Below are 18,805 nucleotides of genomic sequence, written 5' to 3' on the forward strand. Positions count from 1 at the left end.
GTCTGACCTGGATATATTGAAACAATCTACTGAATTTTTCACTTCCCAAGTGGCTCAGTGGTAAAGAATCTGCCTGCCAAGCAGGAGATGCAAGTTCAGTCCCTGGGTCAGGAAGATCCATCCCCTGGAGAAGAAAATGGCAACCCACTCCAGTATTCTTGCCTGGGAAATCCCGCAGAAAGAGCAGTCTGGTGGGCTACAGTCCGTGAGGCCATGAAAGAGTTGGACACGACTTAGCTACTAAACAACAACAATTGAATTTTTCACTTTTCATCCAGATATTTAAAATTATATAAATACAACTAAAGACTCTTGAAACCAGGAGTAACTAATTATTAGAAATATGAAGTCCTGGACAAAAATTCAATTTCTCAACTGGCCCTTTTGACTCCCAAGTTATTTCTTGCCTGATAGCTATCGCTTTAATGATTGGAGGGGAAAGCAACATGGTAAAGCCCAATCCAAACAGAAAAATCAAACAAAATCCAGGGTTATCCTTTTTCTAACTCTGAACTTCAGTTTAAAATACTTACAGTAAGGCTCACAAAAATGTACTGTCACAGACAGAGCTCATGGGATTTCTGTGGGACTACAAGTCAATATATTGATGGATCTTCCTATTACTTATGAATTCCCACCTAGCTTTCTATTTTCTTTTAAGTTTTTAAAAAATTAATTAATTAATTTTAATTGGAGGCTAATTACAATATTATGGTGGTTTTTGCCATGCTGCTGCTGCTGCTAAGTCACGTCAGTCATGTCCAACTCTGTGAGACCCCATAGACGGCAGCCCACCAGGCTCCTGTCCCTGGGATTTTCCAGGCAAGAATACTGGAGTGGGTTGCCATTTCCTTCTCCAGTGCATCAAAGTGAAAAGTGAAAGTGAAGTTGCTCAGTCGTGTCCGACTCTTAGTGACCCCATGGACTGCAGCCTACCAGGCTCCCCCGTCCAAGGGATTTTCCAGGCAAGAGTACTAGAGTAGGTTGCCATTGCCTTCTCCGTAATATGTTATGAAAGTGTAAACTGCCATGTTTCAAAACTTACAATTTTCAACCATATCCTAAATACAACTGGAAAGGGGAAAATATACTACAGGTTAAAAAGCATATTTTGTAGTTGCTTTTTGCACACTAAGAAATCTGCAAACACATACACTACGATTAGAGTGACTCAGGTCAGAGTGCCCATCTATTTGATCAAGGCTGTTTTTTCTTATATGTAGCTAATACAGTACAGCCCGAGGCCAGGGGCGGCAGCTGGGAGGAGCCACCCACGCCCGAGGCCAGGGCCGGCAGCAGGGAGGAGCAACCCTAGGAGTGGTGGCTAGGCAGGCACAGGAGGGCCTAGAGGAGCTATCCCACTTTGAAGGTCAGGAATGGTGGCGGTAAGGAGATACCCCTCGTCCAAGGTAAGGAACAGCGGCTGTGCTTTGCTGGAGCAGCCCTGAAGAGATACCCCACGCCAAGGTAAGAGAAACCCAAGAAAGATGGTAAGTGTTGCAAGAGGGCATCAGAGGGCAGACACACTGAAACCATACTCACAGAAAACTAGTCAATCTAATCACACTAGGACCACAGCCTTGTCTAACTCAATGAAACCAAGGCACGCCTGCAGGGCAACCCAAGACGGGCGGGTCATGGTGGAGAGGCCTGACAGAATGTGGTCCACTGGAGAAGGGAATGGAAAGCTACTTCAGTATTCTTGCCTTGAGAACCCCATGAACAGTAGGAAAAGGCAAAATGATAGGATACCAAAAGAGGAACTCCCCAGGTCATTAGGTGCCCAATATGCTTCTGGAGATCAGTGGAGAAATAACTTCAGAAAGAATGAAAGGATGGAGCCAAAGCAAACACAATAACCAGTTGTGGACGTGACTGGTGACAGAAGCAAGATCTGATGCTGTTAAGAGCAATATTGCATAGGAACCTGGAATGTCAGGTCCATGAATCAAGGCAAATTGGAAGTGGTCAAACAAGAGATGGCAAGAGTGAACATGGACATTCTAGGAATCAGTGAACTAAAATGGACTGGAATGGGTGAATTTAACTCAGATGACCATTATATCTACTACTGCAGGCAGGAATCCCTCAGAAGAAATGGAGTAGCCATCATGGTCAACAAAAGAGTTCGAAATGCAGTACTTGGATGCAATCTCAAAAACAACAGAATGATCTCTGTTCGTCTCTAAGGCAAACCATTCAGTATCATGGTTATCCAAGTCTGTGCCCCAACCAGTAACACTGAAGAAACTGAAGTTGAACGGTTTTATGAAGACCTACAAGATCTTTTAGAACTAACACCCCAAAAAGATGTCCTTTTCATTATAGGGGACTGGAATGCAAAAGTAGGAAGTCAAGAAACACCTGGAGTAACAGGCAAATTTGGACTTGGAATGCAGAATGAAGCAGGGCAAAGACTAATAGAGTTTTGCTAAGAAAATGCACTGGTCATAGCAAACACCCTCTTCCAACAACACAAAAGAAGACTCTACACATGGACATTACCAGATGGTCAACACCGAAATCAGACTGATTATATTCTTTGCAGCCAAAGATGGAGAAGCTCTATACAGTCAACAAACCAAGACCGGGAGCTGACTATGGCTCAGATCATGAACTCCTTATTACCAAATTCAGACTGAAAGTGAAGAAAGTAGGGAACTGCTAGACCATTCAGGTATGACCTCAATCAAATCCCTTATGATTATACAGTGGAAGTGAGAAATAGATTTAAGGGTCTAGATCTGATAGAGTGCCTGATGAACTATGGAATGAGGTTCGTGACATTGTACAGGAGACAGGGATCAAGACCATCCCCATGGAAAAGAAATGCAAAAAAGCAAAATGGCTGTCTGGGGAGGCCTTACAAATAGCTGTGAAAAGAAGAGAGGAGAAAAGCAAAGGAGAACAGGAAAGATATAAGCATCTGAATGCAGAGTTCCAAAGAATAGCAAGAAGTAATAAGAAAGCCTTCTTCAGCGACCAATGCAAAGAAATAGAGGAAAAGAACAGAATGGGAAAGACTAGAGATCTCTTCAAGAAAATTAGAGATACCAAGGAAACATTCCATGCAAAGATGGGCTCGATAAAGGACAGAAATGGTATGGACCTAACAGAGGCAGAAGATATTAAGAAGAGGTTGCAAGAATACATGGAAGAACTATACAAAAAAGATCTTCACGACCCAGATAATCATGATGATGTGATCACTAATCTAGAGCCAGACATCTTGGAAAGTGAAGTCAAGTGGGCCTTAGAAAGCATCACTACGGACAAAGCTAGTGGAGGTGATAGAATTCTAGTTGAGCTGTTTCAAATCCTGAAAGATGATGCTGTGAAAGTGCTGCACTCAATATGCCAGCAAATTTGGAAAACTCAGCAGTGGCTACAGGACTGGAAAAGGTTAGTTTTCATTCCAATTCCAAAGAAAGGCAATGCAAAAGAATGCTCAAACTACCACACAATTACACTCATCTCACATGCTAGTAAAGTAATGCTCAAAATTCTCCAAGCCAGACTTCAGCAATATGTGAAACATGAACTCCCTGATGTTCAAGCTGGTTTTAGAAAAGGCAGAGGAACCAGATATCCAATTGCCAACATCCGCTGGATCATCGAAAAAGCAAGAGAGTTCCAGAAAAACATCTATTTCTGCTTATTGACTCTGTCAAAGCCTTTGACTGTGTGGATCACAATAAACTGTGGAAAATCCTGAAAGAGATGGGAATACCAGACCACCTAACCTGCCTCTTGAGAAATCTGTATGCAGGTCAGGAAGCAACAGTTAGAACTGGACATGGAACAACAGACTGGTTCCAAATAGGAAAAGGAGTATGTCAAGGCTGTATATTGTCACCCTGCTTATTTAACTTCTATGTAGAGTACATCATGAGAAACGCTGGACTGGAAGAAACACAAGCTGGAATCAAGATTGCCGGGAGAAATATCAATAACCTCAGATATGCAGATGACACCACCCTTATGGCAGAAAGTGAAGAGGACCTAAAAAGCCTCTTGATGAAAGTGAAAGAGGAGAGTGAAAAAGTTGGCTTAAAGCTCAACATTCAGAAAACGAAGATCATGGCATCCGGTCCTATCACTTCATGGCAAATAGATGGGGAAACAGTAGAAACAGTGTCAGACTTTATTTTTCTGGGCTCCAAAATCACTGCAGATGGTGACTGCAGCCATGAAATTAAAAGACACTTACTGCTTGGAAGAAAAGTTATGACCAACCTAGATAGCATATTCAAAAGGAGAGACATTACTTTACCAACTAAGGTCTGTCTAGTCAAGGCTATGGTTTTTCCTGTGGTCATGTATGGATGTGAGAGTTGGACTATGAAGAAGGCTGAGCGCCAAAGAATTGATGCTTTTGAACTGTGGTGTTGGAGAAGACTCTTGAGGGTCCCTTGAACTGCAAGGAGATCCAACCAGTCCATTCTGAAGGAGATAAACCCTGGGATTTCTTTGGAAGGAATGATGCTAAAGCTGAAACTCCAGTACTTTGGACACTTCATGCGAAGAATTGACTCATTGGAAAAGACTCTGATGCTGGGAGGGATTGGGGGCAGGAGGAGAAGGGGAGGACCCAGGATGAGATGGCTGGATGGCATCACGGACTTGATGGACGTGAGTCTGAGTGAACTCCGGGAGATGGTGTTGGACAGGGAGGCCTGGCGTGCTGCGATTCATGGGGTCGCAGAGAGTCACGACTGAGCGACTGAACTGAACTGAACAGTATTATAAGGAATTCGTAGGTACATAGTAGATATACATGTGTGGAGGAACATGTCCCTGTGTGTGGTGTATTTTGTGGGTATGGTTGCTAGAATAGCAATAAGAAGATAATCTAAATGAGATCAGGTCATTACTTTTAGACAAAGTATTAATTTTCAGACGCTGAAGCAGCCTCCAGGCAAACAATTAAATTATGCTGAAGTCTAGATAGAAAACAACAACAAATGTTCACATTATTGGCATAGTTTTAGGAAGAAGTAAAGACAGGGGAAAAAAAGAAAAAGGCAAGAGAAAGGAAAAGGACCTCTAGCGTGCAGTTCTAAGTAACATGATTAAATTCTCACATGGAAAACAATCTTCTGAAAGGTATTTCAGGGTTTTTTTTTTTTTTTAACTTTTTATTCTATATTGGAGTATAGCTGCTTAACAATGTTGTGAGAGTTTCAGGTGCATGACAGAGCAACTCAGCCATACATATACATGTATCCATTCTCCCCCAAACTTCCCTCCCATCCAGGCTACCATATAACATTGAGTAGAGTCCCTGTGCTATAGAGTAGGACCTTGCTGCCCATCCATTTTAAATATAGCAATGTGCACACAGAAGTCTGAGTACGTTCAGAGCACATCTCTGCATATTTCGGTTCTTACATTTTGCTTACACCAGTGATCATAGACCAGAAGAGAATAATCAGGGCTGGTGTTCCACAGGTTTCCTTAGGTTTCCTTTAAGAAGCAGAAAGAAAAGCACAGGTCTCATCTTAACCTGAGAGATTCATGGAACCCAACTCACTGTCTCAGCAAAATATTCCAGAGATATTTATTTTTGGTGGAGTAAACGGAGATTCTGGCGATTAGTGATGCCTGGTGTCTCTTCAGGCAGAGATGCTGAGATTCCAAGTCCAGTTTCTGATAAAGAGCCTTCCCTAGGCTTAAAATGTGCTATGAAACTAGAATGTTCAAAGGCAGAGATGGGGATTAGATGTCCTAAAAGCAAACATTCTTAAGTTAAAAACAAAGTATGTGTTCAGTGCTGAGAGTCAAAATTCTCCACCTTCTTGGAAAGAAATCATAACAGCGATGGATTGATCTGTGATCTTTCTGAATTCTGTCAGTTTGGTGTCAACAGCACCGTGAGTGATGACCAGGCTGAGAGCAGGCTGGCTTAGTGACTGGGGAGAAGCAAAGACCCATGAGGGACACAGTTCATCTGTCCTAGAGGTCACTGTTCTGCTGCCTCACTCAGCGCGGCTTTGAGGAGACACATGAAGGACACGAGTCATGGTGATGTTCACTGTAACTCCTCTCCTCACCTGCTGCGCCCAAGTCCACCCTTTTCTTGACCCATTGTGGAAATCTGATGGGGGAACAGCGCCAGCTGTTGAGTGCCGAGGACAAGAAGAGGTGGCAGATACATGCCACTGTGTCTTACTAGTGATTCAGTTGCCTGCAAAGGCAGTGAGACAGCTGAACCAGGGAGGTCTAAGCCACGCACCTCCCAAACCACAGATGGAGGTGTTGGAGACCAGATTCCTCCTCTGCCATGGGGTCATGGTTCTGTATACAACATGGCACCTATATCACCAACCCCTCTAGGCTGCAGTTTCTTTTTTTTTGAAAAAGGAAGAGAAAAAGACAGGAAGAACGGAGAAGGCAATGGCACCCCACTCCAGTACTCTTGCCTGGAAACTCCCATGGACGGAGGAGCCTGGTGGGCTGTAGTCCATGGGGTCTCAAAAGTCGGACACGACTTCACTTTCACTTTCACTTTTCACTTTCCTGCATTGGAGAAGGAAATGGCAACCCACTCCAGTGTTCTTGCCTGGAGAATCCCAGGGACAGGGGAGCCTGGTGGGCTTCTGTCTATGGGGTTGCACAGAGTCGGACACGACTGAAGCGACTTAGCAGCAGCAGCAGAGAGGAAGAAAAGAAGGAAGAGAAGGGAGAGAAGGAGAGATGGAGAGAGAGAGGGAGGCAGAAAGACAAAGAAAGAGAAATGAGGATGTATATTGGAGGGCTTCCCTGATGGCTCAGAGAGTCATCCAAGAATCATGGTAAAGAGTCTGCCTGCAATGCAGGAGACCCAGGTTCAGTCCCTGGGTCAGGAAGATTCCTTGGAGAAGGAAATGGCAGTCCACTCCAGTATTCTTGCCTGAGAAATCCCATGGACAGAGGAGCCTACAGGACTACAGTCCGTGGAATCCCAAAGAGTCGGACATGACAGAGTGACTAACACCATCAGGTACATTTTCTTTCAGAGAGTTGTCCCTGGGTGATAGGAGATAAAGAAGAGAAGGGAGAGAGGGACAGATGGAGAGAGGGAGGGAGGCAGAAAGACAAAGAAAAAGAAATGAAGATGTATATTGGAATGGATGGTTTCCGAGGTATTTTCTTCTCTAATAATTCTATTGTAACTGGCCAAGACTGTAAGACAAAAGATCCCTGATATAAAGCCTGTTTGAAACCTAGATGCAGAATTCTTTGTACAAGTAATTTTTTGGTGGAGGGGGTCTCTGCCCTCTGGAGAATGTGACAGATGTCCCATGATCCTTTGAGCTTGAGATTGCCAAGGTGTCTGCTGCTGCTAAGTCGCTTCAGTCGTGTCCGACTCTGTGCGACCCCAGAGACGGCAGCCCACCAGGCTCCCCTGTCCCTGGGATTCTCCAGGCAAGAATACTGGAGCGGGTTGCCATTTCCTTCTCCAATGCATGAAAGGGAAAAGTGAAAGTGAAGTCGCTCAGTCGTGTCTGAATCTTAGCAACCCCATGGACTGCAGCCTATCAGGCTCCTCCACCCATGGGATTTTCAGGCAAGAGTACTGGAGTGGGATGCCATTGCCTTCTCCATGCCAAGGTGTATTTGTTTAATTATAATAAAAATAAATGTTCAGATTAAAACTATTAGCAAGAAACTAGTCAGTGGGAGGGCCAACTTGACTGAAGGCAAGCAGGGGATTGAGGAGGATGGATCTGTGTGGAATGGGCTGTTTCACTGCTGTTGTTCAGTTGCTCTGTCGTGTCTCACTCTTGGCGACCCCACCGACTGCAGCATGCCAGGCTCCTCTGTCCTCCACTATCTCTCAGAGCTAGCAGAAACTCATGTCCATTGAGTCAGTGGTGCCATCCAACCATCTCATCCTCTGTCGCCCCCTTCTCCTCCTGCCCTTAATCTCTCCCCAGGGTCTTTTCCAATGAGTGGGCTCTTCACATCAGGGAGCCAAAATATTGGGAACTTCAGCATCAGTCCTTTCAATGAATATTCAAGGTTGATTTCCTTTAGGATTGACTGGTTTGATCTCCTTGTGAGAGAGTCCAAGGGACTCTCAGGGAGTCTTCTCCAGCACCACAATTCAAAGGCGCTGAGCCTTCTTTATGGTCCAGTTCTCATATCCAACATGACTACTGGAGAAACCATAGCTTTGGTTTTTCACTAAACAGAACTTTGTTGGCAAAGTGATGTCTCTGCTTTTCAATACACTGTCTGGGTTGGTCATAACTTTTCTTCCAAGGAGCAAGTGTCTTTTAATTTCATGGCTGCAGTCACCATCTGCAGTGATTTTGGAGCCCAAGAAAAGAAAGTCTGTCACTGTTTCCATTGTTTCCCTATCTATTTGCCATGAAGTGATGGGACCAGATGCCATGATCTTAGTTTTCTGAATGTTGAGTTTTAAGCTAACTTTTTCACTCTCCTCTTTCACCTTCATCAAGAGGCTCTTTAGTTCCTCTTAACTTTCTGCCATAAGGGTGGTATCATCTGCATATCTGAGGTTGTTGATATTTCTCCCATCAATCTTGATTCCAGCTTGTGATTCATCCAGCCTGGCATTTCGCATCATGTATTCTGCATATAAATAATTCTCCAGGCCAGAATACTGGAGTGGGTAGCCATTCCCTTCTCCAGGGGATATTCCCAACCTAGGGATCGAACCCAGGTCTCCCACAATCCAGGCAGATTCAACCCAGGAATCAAAACAGGGTTTCCTGCTCTGCAGGCAGATTCCTTACCAGCTGAGCTACCAGGGAAGCCCTTAAGTTAAATAAGCAGGTTGACAATATATAGCTTTGACATACTCCTTTCCCAATTTGGAACCAGTCCATTGTTCCATGTCAGGTTCTAACTGTTGCTTCTTGACCTGCATACAGGTTTCTCAGGAGGCACCAAACTTGTGCTTCTGATTGTTTTTTGTTTTTTTTTTTTTTTTTTTTTGGTGGGGGCAGGAGGGTTTCTACATAGACCCAGATTATAAAGCACCAAAAATGCAAATGGTTGTTCTTTTTGAGTACAAACTACCCATAAAGGTTTTCTACAATCGAAGAAAGAATATAGATACAATTAGTAAAATAAATATATAGCCATTTTTATGTTTTTTATTCTAGGGATAGGTCCATGTCAAGGAAGAAGTAAGAACCAGTAAGACCAAGAAGGACAGACTCACGGAGGCTGCAAGGTCTTTTTATTTGTATTTTTAATTTTTTTGTATTTATTTATTTGGCCACTCCAGGTCTTAGCTGTGGCATGCAGGACCTTTACTTGTGGCATGTGGGATCTAATTCCCTGACTGGGGATGGAACCTGGGCTCCTACATTCGGGGCATGAAGTCTTCTTAGCCCCTGGACTGCCAGGGAAGTCCCTCAAGGTCTTTTTAAATGAAGGAGTCTGATTTTTTCTATATTATCATAAAGCAGGATGATATGTTATCTTTAGTGTTCTGCGTATCCTTTTTCTGACATGTTTCCTTCTGCTTGTTTTGCTTGTTTGAGGTTCTTTCCCTGGCATGGCTCAAGATTTCTTTTTTTCTTTATATTGGTGATGAAGCTGTTCTATCTCAAGCTCTTCATTTGGCAACTGAGTAACTCCCTCATGCTTTCACACTGAGACAATGGGTGAGTCACTCAAAGGGGCTCTGAGAGCCCTTGGAAGTGATGTGGTCCAGTCTCATTACTGAGAAGGGTATGGACTAGCTCAAGGTCATGCTATAAAAAGTAAGAGCCAGCTTTGAAATCCAAATACAAACAAGAGATCATCCTTAACTTACACACCCTTTGGATATGTTACCTAACCAGCAAGACATAAAATGAACAAGACATTCTATAGATGATTTAAGTAAGTAACAAGTTCTAGGAACATCTACAAGAGTAACTACGGCCCATTAAAAGTAGAGCTATAATAACTGTCTAAATAGGCCTATCCTTTATAAAGTCCAGGAACTCAAAGCTATAATATTGTTTAATACCATTTAATCTTACCATGTGTAGTGTATTATATTTTTTTGCTGAATTTTATTGCCCTTTTGTTCAAATTGTGGGTCTCTCATTTTTATTGAACAATTAAGAAAAGAATATTTCTTTTGAATCCATCTTAATCATGATAAGAAATAAATATTGCAGACCTTTACAAACATTAATATGTAAATTCTATAAATCTCCAAAAAGGGCTTGAGTTAGGAAGAGCTATATGATTTGCAGTTGTTTCATGATGAGCAAATCATTTAGAAACAGACCCAAGATTAGTTCCATATACCATGAATAACAACAGGACAGCTTTGTTTGAAAAAAAACAAAACAAAACACATTCATCCATCTAAGGATAAGTGATTGTTGACTAAGGGCTTACAATTCTGTAGGCCCAGTTTCTGGGGGATCCTTTTCTTTGACATTGAGGATAATATTTACCCCAAACATCTATTATAAACTTGTGCATTGTTTGTTTATCTCTTAAAAAGGGTGCAAGCTGTGTCAGCGTTCCTGGGTTGAAGGGTAATTTAAATAAGCCCTTCAGTTTATGCCGCATACAGGGCAGCTTTACAAGATCTAATCTTTTCTAAACCTGCTATGTTCTTCGGTTCAACAGAGCTTCCTAATTGTAGCTATTAGTTCCCCTTTTTTGTGGTCTGTTCTGTCAATAGACTATTGAGTGTTCAGTAAATTAAGCCCGACCAGCAGCCAACACAAGACAGACGTTAAATCATAGCTTGGCTGTCCTTCTTCATTGTTAGTGTCTGTGAAACAGCTTTTACACACAGGGACAGGAGTTAACGTGATGCACATTTGTGTCATTCTCAAATTTCCATACTGTACAATCAGGTATGTGGGGTTTTTTCTCGCCTAAGCAACAGGTGTGTTCTTGGAACAAAGTTCAACCCCTACTTCTGGCTTATGGGAGAGGCAGCAGCTGCAAGCTTAATGTCAGTGACACATGGTTCTATAAGAGAGAAAAAATAAACTGCTTGTTCAACGTATTAAAGTCATGGGCAGATGGACAAAAGCTGCCTGCGCTTTTCTTTGTGTTATAGAAACCGAGTCTACATTTTCAGATGACAAGTGTTTTTCTCTCTTTGTCTTCTCTTTCTTCCCTTCTTTCCTTTCTTCTTTCCCCGCCTTCCTTCCTTGTTAAAAAACTAACTAGAGAAAAACACACATTTCTTTCAGCATTATCTATTCATTATTGAGAATATTCCTTCCTTTGAGTCATGCTGTTCTCAAGCTGATGAGCAGGGAGAAAGAAAAATTTCATATAAATCAAGCCACACTTTATTGATAACTCACTTCGTTCTACAAAAAATTTAAAGGAACTGTTTATTATGCAGCTTGAAGAGAATTACTTAGTATGCAAACCCTACATTTCTTAAAATGCAAAGTTAAATATACATATTTACAGGCTTCATTATTCCCCTGTAAAAGAACACTATATAGAATTTTGTGACATTACTAACAAAAATTATAATGTACTGTGTACCTAAGAAGTACACATTATATATAATATAATGTCAATATTAATGGTAACAATACTAATTATAATAATAGTTTTTAAGAGAGTAAACTGTTCTTCAATTATTTAAGAATCTCTTTTAGTGTCTTGGGGCTGATACTCCATTTTATATGTTAGATTTCAAGTACGATCATGAGACAACATATCAGAAGCTCAGCTACCATGTTAGTGTAGACCAGGTTTCTGTAAACACAGACATCAAGCTCAAGAACAAACCAGAGCAATTCTAGAGTTCTGTGATACATCTCAAGTAGGTCTTACTACACAGACTTTTCTAGAACTCCTGCATATCAGAGCTACCTTTCTTCTGCCAATGAGGATTTCAACAGGAATATTTAATAAAAAGGTCCATGAGACTAATCTTCATTTTTCTTAGATGTGATGAGCAAATACATTGCAAATGTGATGAGATAAATGCCTATTTAATTACAATTCTGGAACCAAGGGTATAATCTGAGTTGCCAGATCCCCCAGAAGACTGGTGTTGAGTGTTTCGTATAATGTCTAATTGAAGAAGGAGCAAAAAGAGTCTTGTTTTTTTTTTTAAACCGCAAACCACAACTTTATTCAAGAATCAGATTTTCTGTGAGTCTATACTGAAAATGGTTTTGCTGGGATGCTCTCTTGCTGAGAAATCTGTAAGCTGATGGATTTTGAATTCAATCCTTGAAAGAAACAAAGGCAAATGAATAAAAAGAACCTGAATAAATGTTTTGTTTTTTTTTTCTTTTAGGTTGTTAATTGGTTTGGCTTTTACTTTCATTAAAAGGACACAAACAATGTCTAGCCTCAGGGAAAATGCTAAAGATTTTTTAAATGTATAGAAAAGTGTCTAAACTGGGAGGCTGGTCTAAGTAGCATTAAAAGTCTCTACCAATCCAGAGATGATCAAATTCTACAACTCTGCTTTTCCTCAGGCTGCAGTTTAAAAAACAAGTGTGGTAAAACATACATAATGCAAAACGTATCACATTAACCATTTCTAAAGTACACAGTTCAATAGCGTTAAGTGTATTCACATTGTTATGCATCAGACTGCCAGAATTTCTTCTGGAGTTTAGTCTGCATCATAGAAGCAAAACAATACCCATTAAACAAGTTCCTGTTTTTATCCTTCCCTCTAGCCCCTGGCAACCACCATTCTACTTTTTGTTTCTATGACTTCTCTAAATACCTCATATAAATGAAATCACAAGTACCTTTTTTTTCTTTTTCTGGCCATGTCATATGGCTTGTGGGATTGTAGTTCCCCAACCAGTGAAAGTGCCAGTTCCTAACCACTGGACTGCCAGGGAATTCCCCAATACAGTATCTTTTTGTGACAGGCTTATTTTACTTAGCATAACGTCCTCAAGGTTCATCCATGTTTTCACTGTGTGAGAATCTCCTCTTTTATGAAAGAATAATATTCTGTCGTATGCACAGACCACACTTGTTTATCCAGTCACGTGTCAACAGAAACTTGGGTTGCTTCCACATGTTGGCTACTGTGAATAATGCTGCTACAAACATGGGTATATAAATATCTCTTTGAGATATTGCTTTCAATTCTTTGGGGTCTATATCCAGAAGTAAAATGGCTGGATCATATGATAATTCTGTTTTTAATGTTCTGCGGAACTGCCATATTTTTTTCCATATGGGCTGCACCTTTTACATTCTCACCAGCAGCACACAAGGGTCTCAATCCCTCCATCCTTCGCCAGCCCTGGTTATGACTATTATCTTAAAAATATTTTAATAGCAGTCAATCTTTCCACAGAGTACAACAGAGGAAAGTACTCACGTGGGTCTCCACGTCACCAGCCAGGATCCTACTCTTCTTTAAAAACTCAGCCACCATGCCGTTCATCAGCTTATCGAAGGCCTCCACAGAGGGTGCCACACCTTTAGAAAAGAACATTGTGTTATTATTCCCTGGTAATTTAGTAAAAGCTGGAACTGCTCTGCCATAAGTAATAGGGAAGTCTCACGTCATTCGCATCATTTTCTTTCTATTCACTAATTCATTCATTCACCCAATCAGTACTTATTAAACACTTCTCAATGGCTCAAGAAAGCAGTGTTTTCCTAATTTTTTTGTTTTCCTCTATTTTTGTTCTCCTGAATAAGTACTTCCTTTTTAAAAACTCTTTTAATTGGAATATAATTGCTTTACAATGTGTTGGTTTCTGCTGTACAATGAAGTAAATCAGCTATGTATACACATATATCCCCTTCTTGAGCCTCCCTCTCACCCACCCAGTCTCTCCCTTCTAGGCTATCACAGAGCTGAGCTCTCTGTGCCATATACAGCAGGTTCCCACCAGCTAGTTATTTTACACACGGTGGTGTATATTCATCAATCCCAATCTCCCGGTTTGTCCCACCCTCCCCTCCCTGGCTCCTGGAGCCAATGTTCATTCTCTACATTTGCGTCTCTATTCCTGCCCTGGAAACGGGTTCATCTGTACCTTCTTTCTAGATTTCATACATATGCATTAATATGCGATACTCGTTTTTCTCTTTCTGACATACTTCGTTGAGTAGGTACTTTCACCTACACACTTTCATTTGATTCTCCCCCAAACCCATGGGGGTAGGTAGCACTTTCACTGATGAGGAAATGAAGATGCAACAGAGCATATGACTTGTTAAGGGCTATACACCAAGTTAAGTGGCAGATCCAAAAACTGATCACACCTTCTGAATCCAAAGCCAGTGTACTTACATCTACACCAATATATCCAAGTTCTATAATGACCTTGCAAATAGTTACCAAGACTATTCAGGACAACTAAAAGGTAATAATGAACTCTGGGCAAAGTAGGAAGTCAGTTGATTTCACACATTTATTTACTTCCTCCTTCACTTCCCAGGGGAAGAGCGACATTGAGGGTGGGTGTAAAAATGACTGGTGTGCTAACCCACAGTGAATTCTGATCTGCTAAATTACTCTAAAGCTGAAGTAGCAATGGCCCAACCTGGGGTGCTCTGTATTTCTTTCCCTGACTTTTCATTAAAAAAACTTTTGTCTACATTAAGCAATAGGAGCTCATCAAATGCCTTCATACCTACACTGAAACCAAGCTCCACCCAAGGGCCAACAAGTTCCAAAACAAGACATACCACGCAAATTCTCCAGCAACACAGGAACACTCCCCTGAGCCTCAATATACAGGCAGCTCAAAATTATCCCAAAACCTTTGATGTCTCATAACCCATTACGGGTCACTCCACTGCACTCCAGAGAGAAGAAACCCAGCTCCACCCACCAAAACTCCAACACAAGCCTCCCTAACCAGGAAACCTTGACAAGCCACTGATAGAACCCCACCCAAAGTGAGGAAGCTCCATAATAAAGAGAACTCCACAAATTATCAGAATATAAAAAGGCCACCCCAAACGCAGCAATATAACCAAGATGAAGAGACAGAGGAATACTCAGCAGGTAAAGGAACAGGAGAGTTGCCCACCAAACCAAACAAAAGAGGAAGAAGTAGGGAATCTACCAGAGAAGGAATTCCGAATATTGATAGTGAAAATGATCCAAAATCTTGAAATCAAAATGGAAACACAGATAAATAGCCTAGAGACAAGGATTGAGAAGATGCAAGAAAGGTTTAACAAGGACCTAGAAGAAATAAAAAAGAGTCAAAATATAATGAATAACACAATAAATGAGATCAGAAACACTCTGGAGGCAACAAATAGTAGAATAACGGAGGCAGAAGATAGGATTAGTGAAATAGAAGATAGAATGGTAGAAATAAATGAATCAGAGAGGAAACAAGAAAAACGAATTAAAAGAAACGAGGACAATCTCAGAGACCTCCAGGACAATATGAAACGCTCCAACATTCGAATTATAGGAGTCCCAGAAGAAGAAGACAGAAAGAAAGATCATGAGAAAATCCTTGAGGAGATAATAGTTGAAAACTTCCCTAAAATGGGGAAGGAAATAATCACCCAAGTCCAAGAAACACAGAGAGTCCCAAATAGGATAAACCCAAGGCGAAACACCCCAAGGCACATATTAATCAAATTAACAAAGATCAAACACAAAGAACAAATATTAAAAGCAGCAAGGGAAAAACAACAAATAACACACAAGGGGATTCCCATAAGGATAACAGCTGATCTGTCAATAGAAACTCTTCAGGCCAGGAGGGAATGGCAAGACATACTTAAAGTGATGAAAGACAATAACCTACAGCCCAGATTACTGTACCCAGCAAGGATCTCATTCAAATACGAAGGAGAAATCAAAAGCTTTACAGACAAGCAAAAGCTGAGAGAATTCAGCACCACCAAACCAGCTCTCCAACAAATTCTAAAGGATATCCTCTAGACAGGAAACACGAAAAGGGTGTATAAACCCGAACCCAAAACAATAAAGTAAATGTTAACGGGATCATACTTATCAATAATTACCTTAAACGTAAATGGGTTGAACGCCCCAACCAAAAGACAAAGACTGGCCGAATGGATACAAAAACAAGACCCCTCTATATGCTGCTTACAAGAGACCCACCTCAAAACAAGGGACACATACAGACTGAAAGTGAAGGGCTGGAAAAAGATATACCACGCGAATAGAGACCAAAAGAAAGCAGGAGTGGCAATACTCATATCCGATAAAATAGACTTTAAAACAAAGGCTGTGAAAAGAGACAAAGAAGGCCACTACATAATGATCAAAGGAACAATCCAAGAAGAAGATATAACAATTATAAATATATATGCACCCAATATAGGAGCACCACAATATGTAAGACAAATGCTAACAAGTATGAAAGGGGAAATCAACAATAACACAATAATAGTGGGAGACTTTAATACCCCACTCACACCTATGGACAGATCAACTAAACAGAAAATTAACAAAGAAACGCAAACTTTAAATGATACATTAGATCAGTTAGACCTAATTGATATCTATAGGACATTTCACCCCAAAACAACGAATTTCACCTTTTTTTCAAGTGCTCATGGAACCTTCTCCAGGATAGACCACATCCTGGGCCATAAATCTAAACTTGATAAATTCAAAAAAATTGAAATCATTCCAAGCATCTTTTCTGACCATAATGCATTAAGATTAGATCTCAATTACAGGAGAAAAACTATTAAAAATTCCAACATATGGAGGTTGAACAACACACTTCTGAATAACCAACAAATCACAGAAGAAATCAAAAAAGAAATCAAAATATGCATAGAAACTAATGAAAATGAAAACACAACAACCCAAAACCTGTGGGACACTATAAAAGCAGTGCTAAGAGGAAAGTTCATAGCAATACAGGCATACTTCAAGAAGCAAGAAAAAAGTCAAATAAACAACCTAACTCTACAACTAAAGCAACTAGAAAAGGAAGAGTTGGAGAACCCCAGAGTTAGTAGAAGGAAAGAAATCTTAAAAATTAGGGCAGAAATAAATGCAAAAGAAACAAAAGAGACCATAGCAAAAATCAACAAAGCCAAAAGCTGGTTCTTTGAAAGGATAAATAAAATTGACAAACCATTAGCCAGACTCATCAAGAAGCAAAGAGAGAAAAATCAAATCAATAAAATTAGAAATGAAAATGGAGAGATCACAACAGACAACACAGAAATACAAAGGATCATAAGAGACTACTATCAGCAGTTGTATGCCAATAAAATGGACAACATGGAAGAAATGGACAAATTCTTAGAAAAGTACAATTTTCCAAAACTGAACCAGGAAGAAATAGAAAATCTTAACAGACCCATCACAAGCACGGAAATTGATACTGTAATCAGAAATCTTCCAGCAAACAAAAGCCCAGGTCCAGATGGCTTCACAGCTGAATTCTACCAAAAATTTCGAGAAGAGCTAACACCTATCCTACTCAAACTCTTCCAGAAAATTGCAGAGGAAGGTAAACTTCCAAACTCATTCTATGAGGCCACCATCACCCTAATACCAAAACCTGACAAAGATGTCACAAAAAAAGAAAACTACAGGCCAATATCTCTGATGAACATAGATGCAAAAATCCTCAACAAAATTCTAGCAATCAGAATCCAACAACATATTAAAAAGATCATACACCATGACCAAGTGGGCTTTATCCCAGGGATGCAAGGATTCTTCAATATCCGCAAATCAATCAATGTAATTCACCACATTAACAAATTGAAAAATAAAAACCATATGATTATCTCAATAGATGCAGAGAAGGCCTTTGACAAAATTCAACATCCATTTATGATAAAAACTCTCCAGAAAGCAGGAATAGAAGGAACATACCTCAACATAATAAAAGCTATCTATGACAAACCCACAGCAAACATTATCCTCAATGGTGAAAAATTGAAAGCATTTCCCCTAAAGTCAGGAACAAGACAAGGGTGTCCACTTTCACCACTACTATTCAACATAGTTCTGGAAGTTTTGGCCACAGCAATCAGAGCAGAAAAAGAAATAAAAGGAATCCAAATTGGAAAAGAAGAAGTAAAACTCTCACTGTTTGCAGATGACATGATCCTCTACATGGAAAACCCTAAAGACTCCACCAGAAAATTACTAGAGCTCATCAATGAATATAGTAAAGTTGCAGGATATAAAATCAACACACAGAAATCCCTTGCATTCCTATACACGAATAATGAGAAAGTAGAAAAAGAAATTAAGGAAACAATTCCATTCACCATTACAACAAAAAGAATAAAATACTTAGGAATATATCTACCTAAAGAAACTAAAGACCTATATGTAGAAAACTATAAAACACTGATGAAAGAAATCAAAGAGGACACTAATAGATGGAGAAATATACCATGTTCATGGATTGGAAGAATCAATATAGTGAAAATGAGTATACTACCCAAAGCAATTTACAAATTCAATGCAATCCCTATCAAGCTACCAGCCACATTTTTCACAGAACTAGAACAAATAATTTCAAGATTTGTATGGAAATACAAAAAACCTAGAATAGCCAAAGCAATCTTGAGAAAGAAGAATGGAACTGGAGGAATCAACTTGCCTGACTTCAGGCTCTACTACAAAGCCACAGTCATCAAGACAGTATGGTACTGGCACAAAGACAGACATATAGATCAATGGAACAAAATAGAAAGCCCAGAGATAAATCCACACACATATGGACACCTTATCTTTGACAAAGGAGGCAAGACTATACAATGGAGTAAAGACAATCTCTTTAACAAGTGGTGCTGGGAAAACTGGTCAACCACTTGTAAAAGAATGAAACTAGATCACTTTCTAACACCGCACACAAAAATAAACTCAAAATGGATTAAAGATCTAAATGTAAGATCAGAAACT

General features: G+C 40.3%; 1 protein-coding gene across 1 annotated transcript in view; it reads right to left on the minus strand.

The window, feature by feature from the left end:
• CAP2 (cyclase associated actin cytoskeleton regulatory protein 2) overlaps window positions 1-18,805 on the minus strand; it is a 152,707-nt gene that overhangs the window by 103,203 nt on the left and 30,699 nt on the right. Inside the window, exon 3 of the mRNA XM_069563318.1 lies at window positions 13,295-13,395. Within this exon, the coding sequence (XP_069419419.1) occupies window positions 13,295-13,395 (101 nt within the window). The remainder of the gene's footprint in view (window positions 1-13,294; window positions 13,396-18,805) is intronic.

The sequence above is a fragment of the Ovis canadensis genome, chromosome 20 (genome assembly GCF_042477335.2).
Source record: "Ovis canadensis isolate MfBH-ARS-UI-01 breed Bighorn chromosome 20, ARS-UI_OviCan_v2, whole genome shotgun sequence".
NCBI lineage: Eukaryota > Metazoa > Chordata > Mammalia > Artiodactyla > Bovidae > Ovis > Ovis canadensis.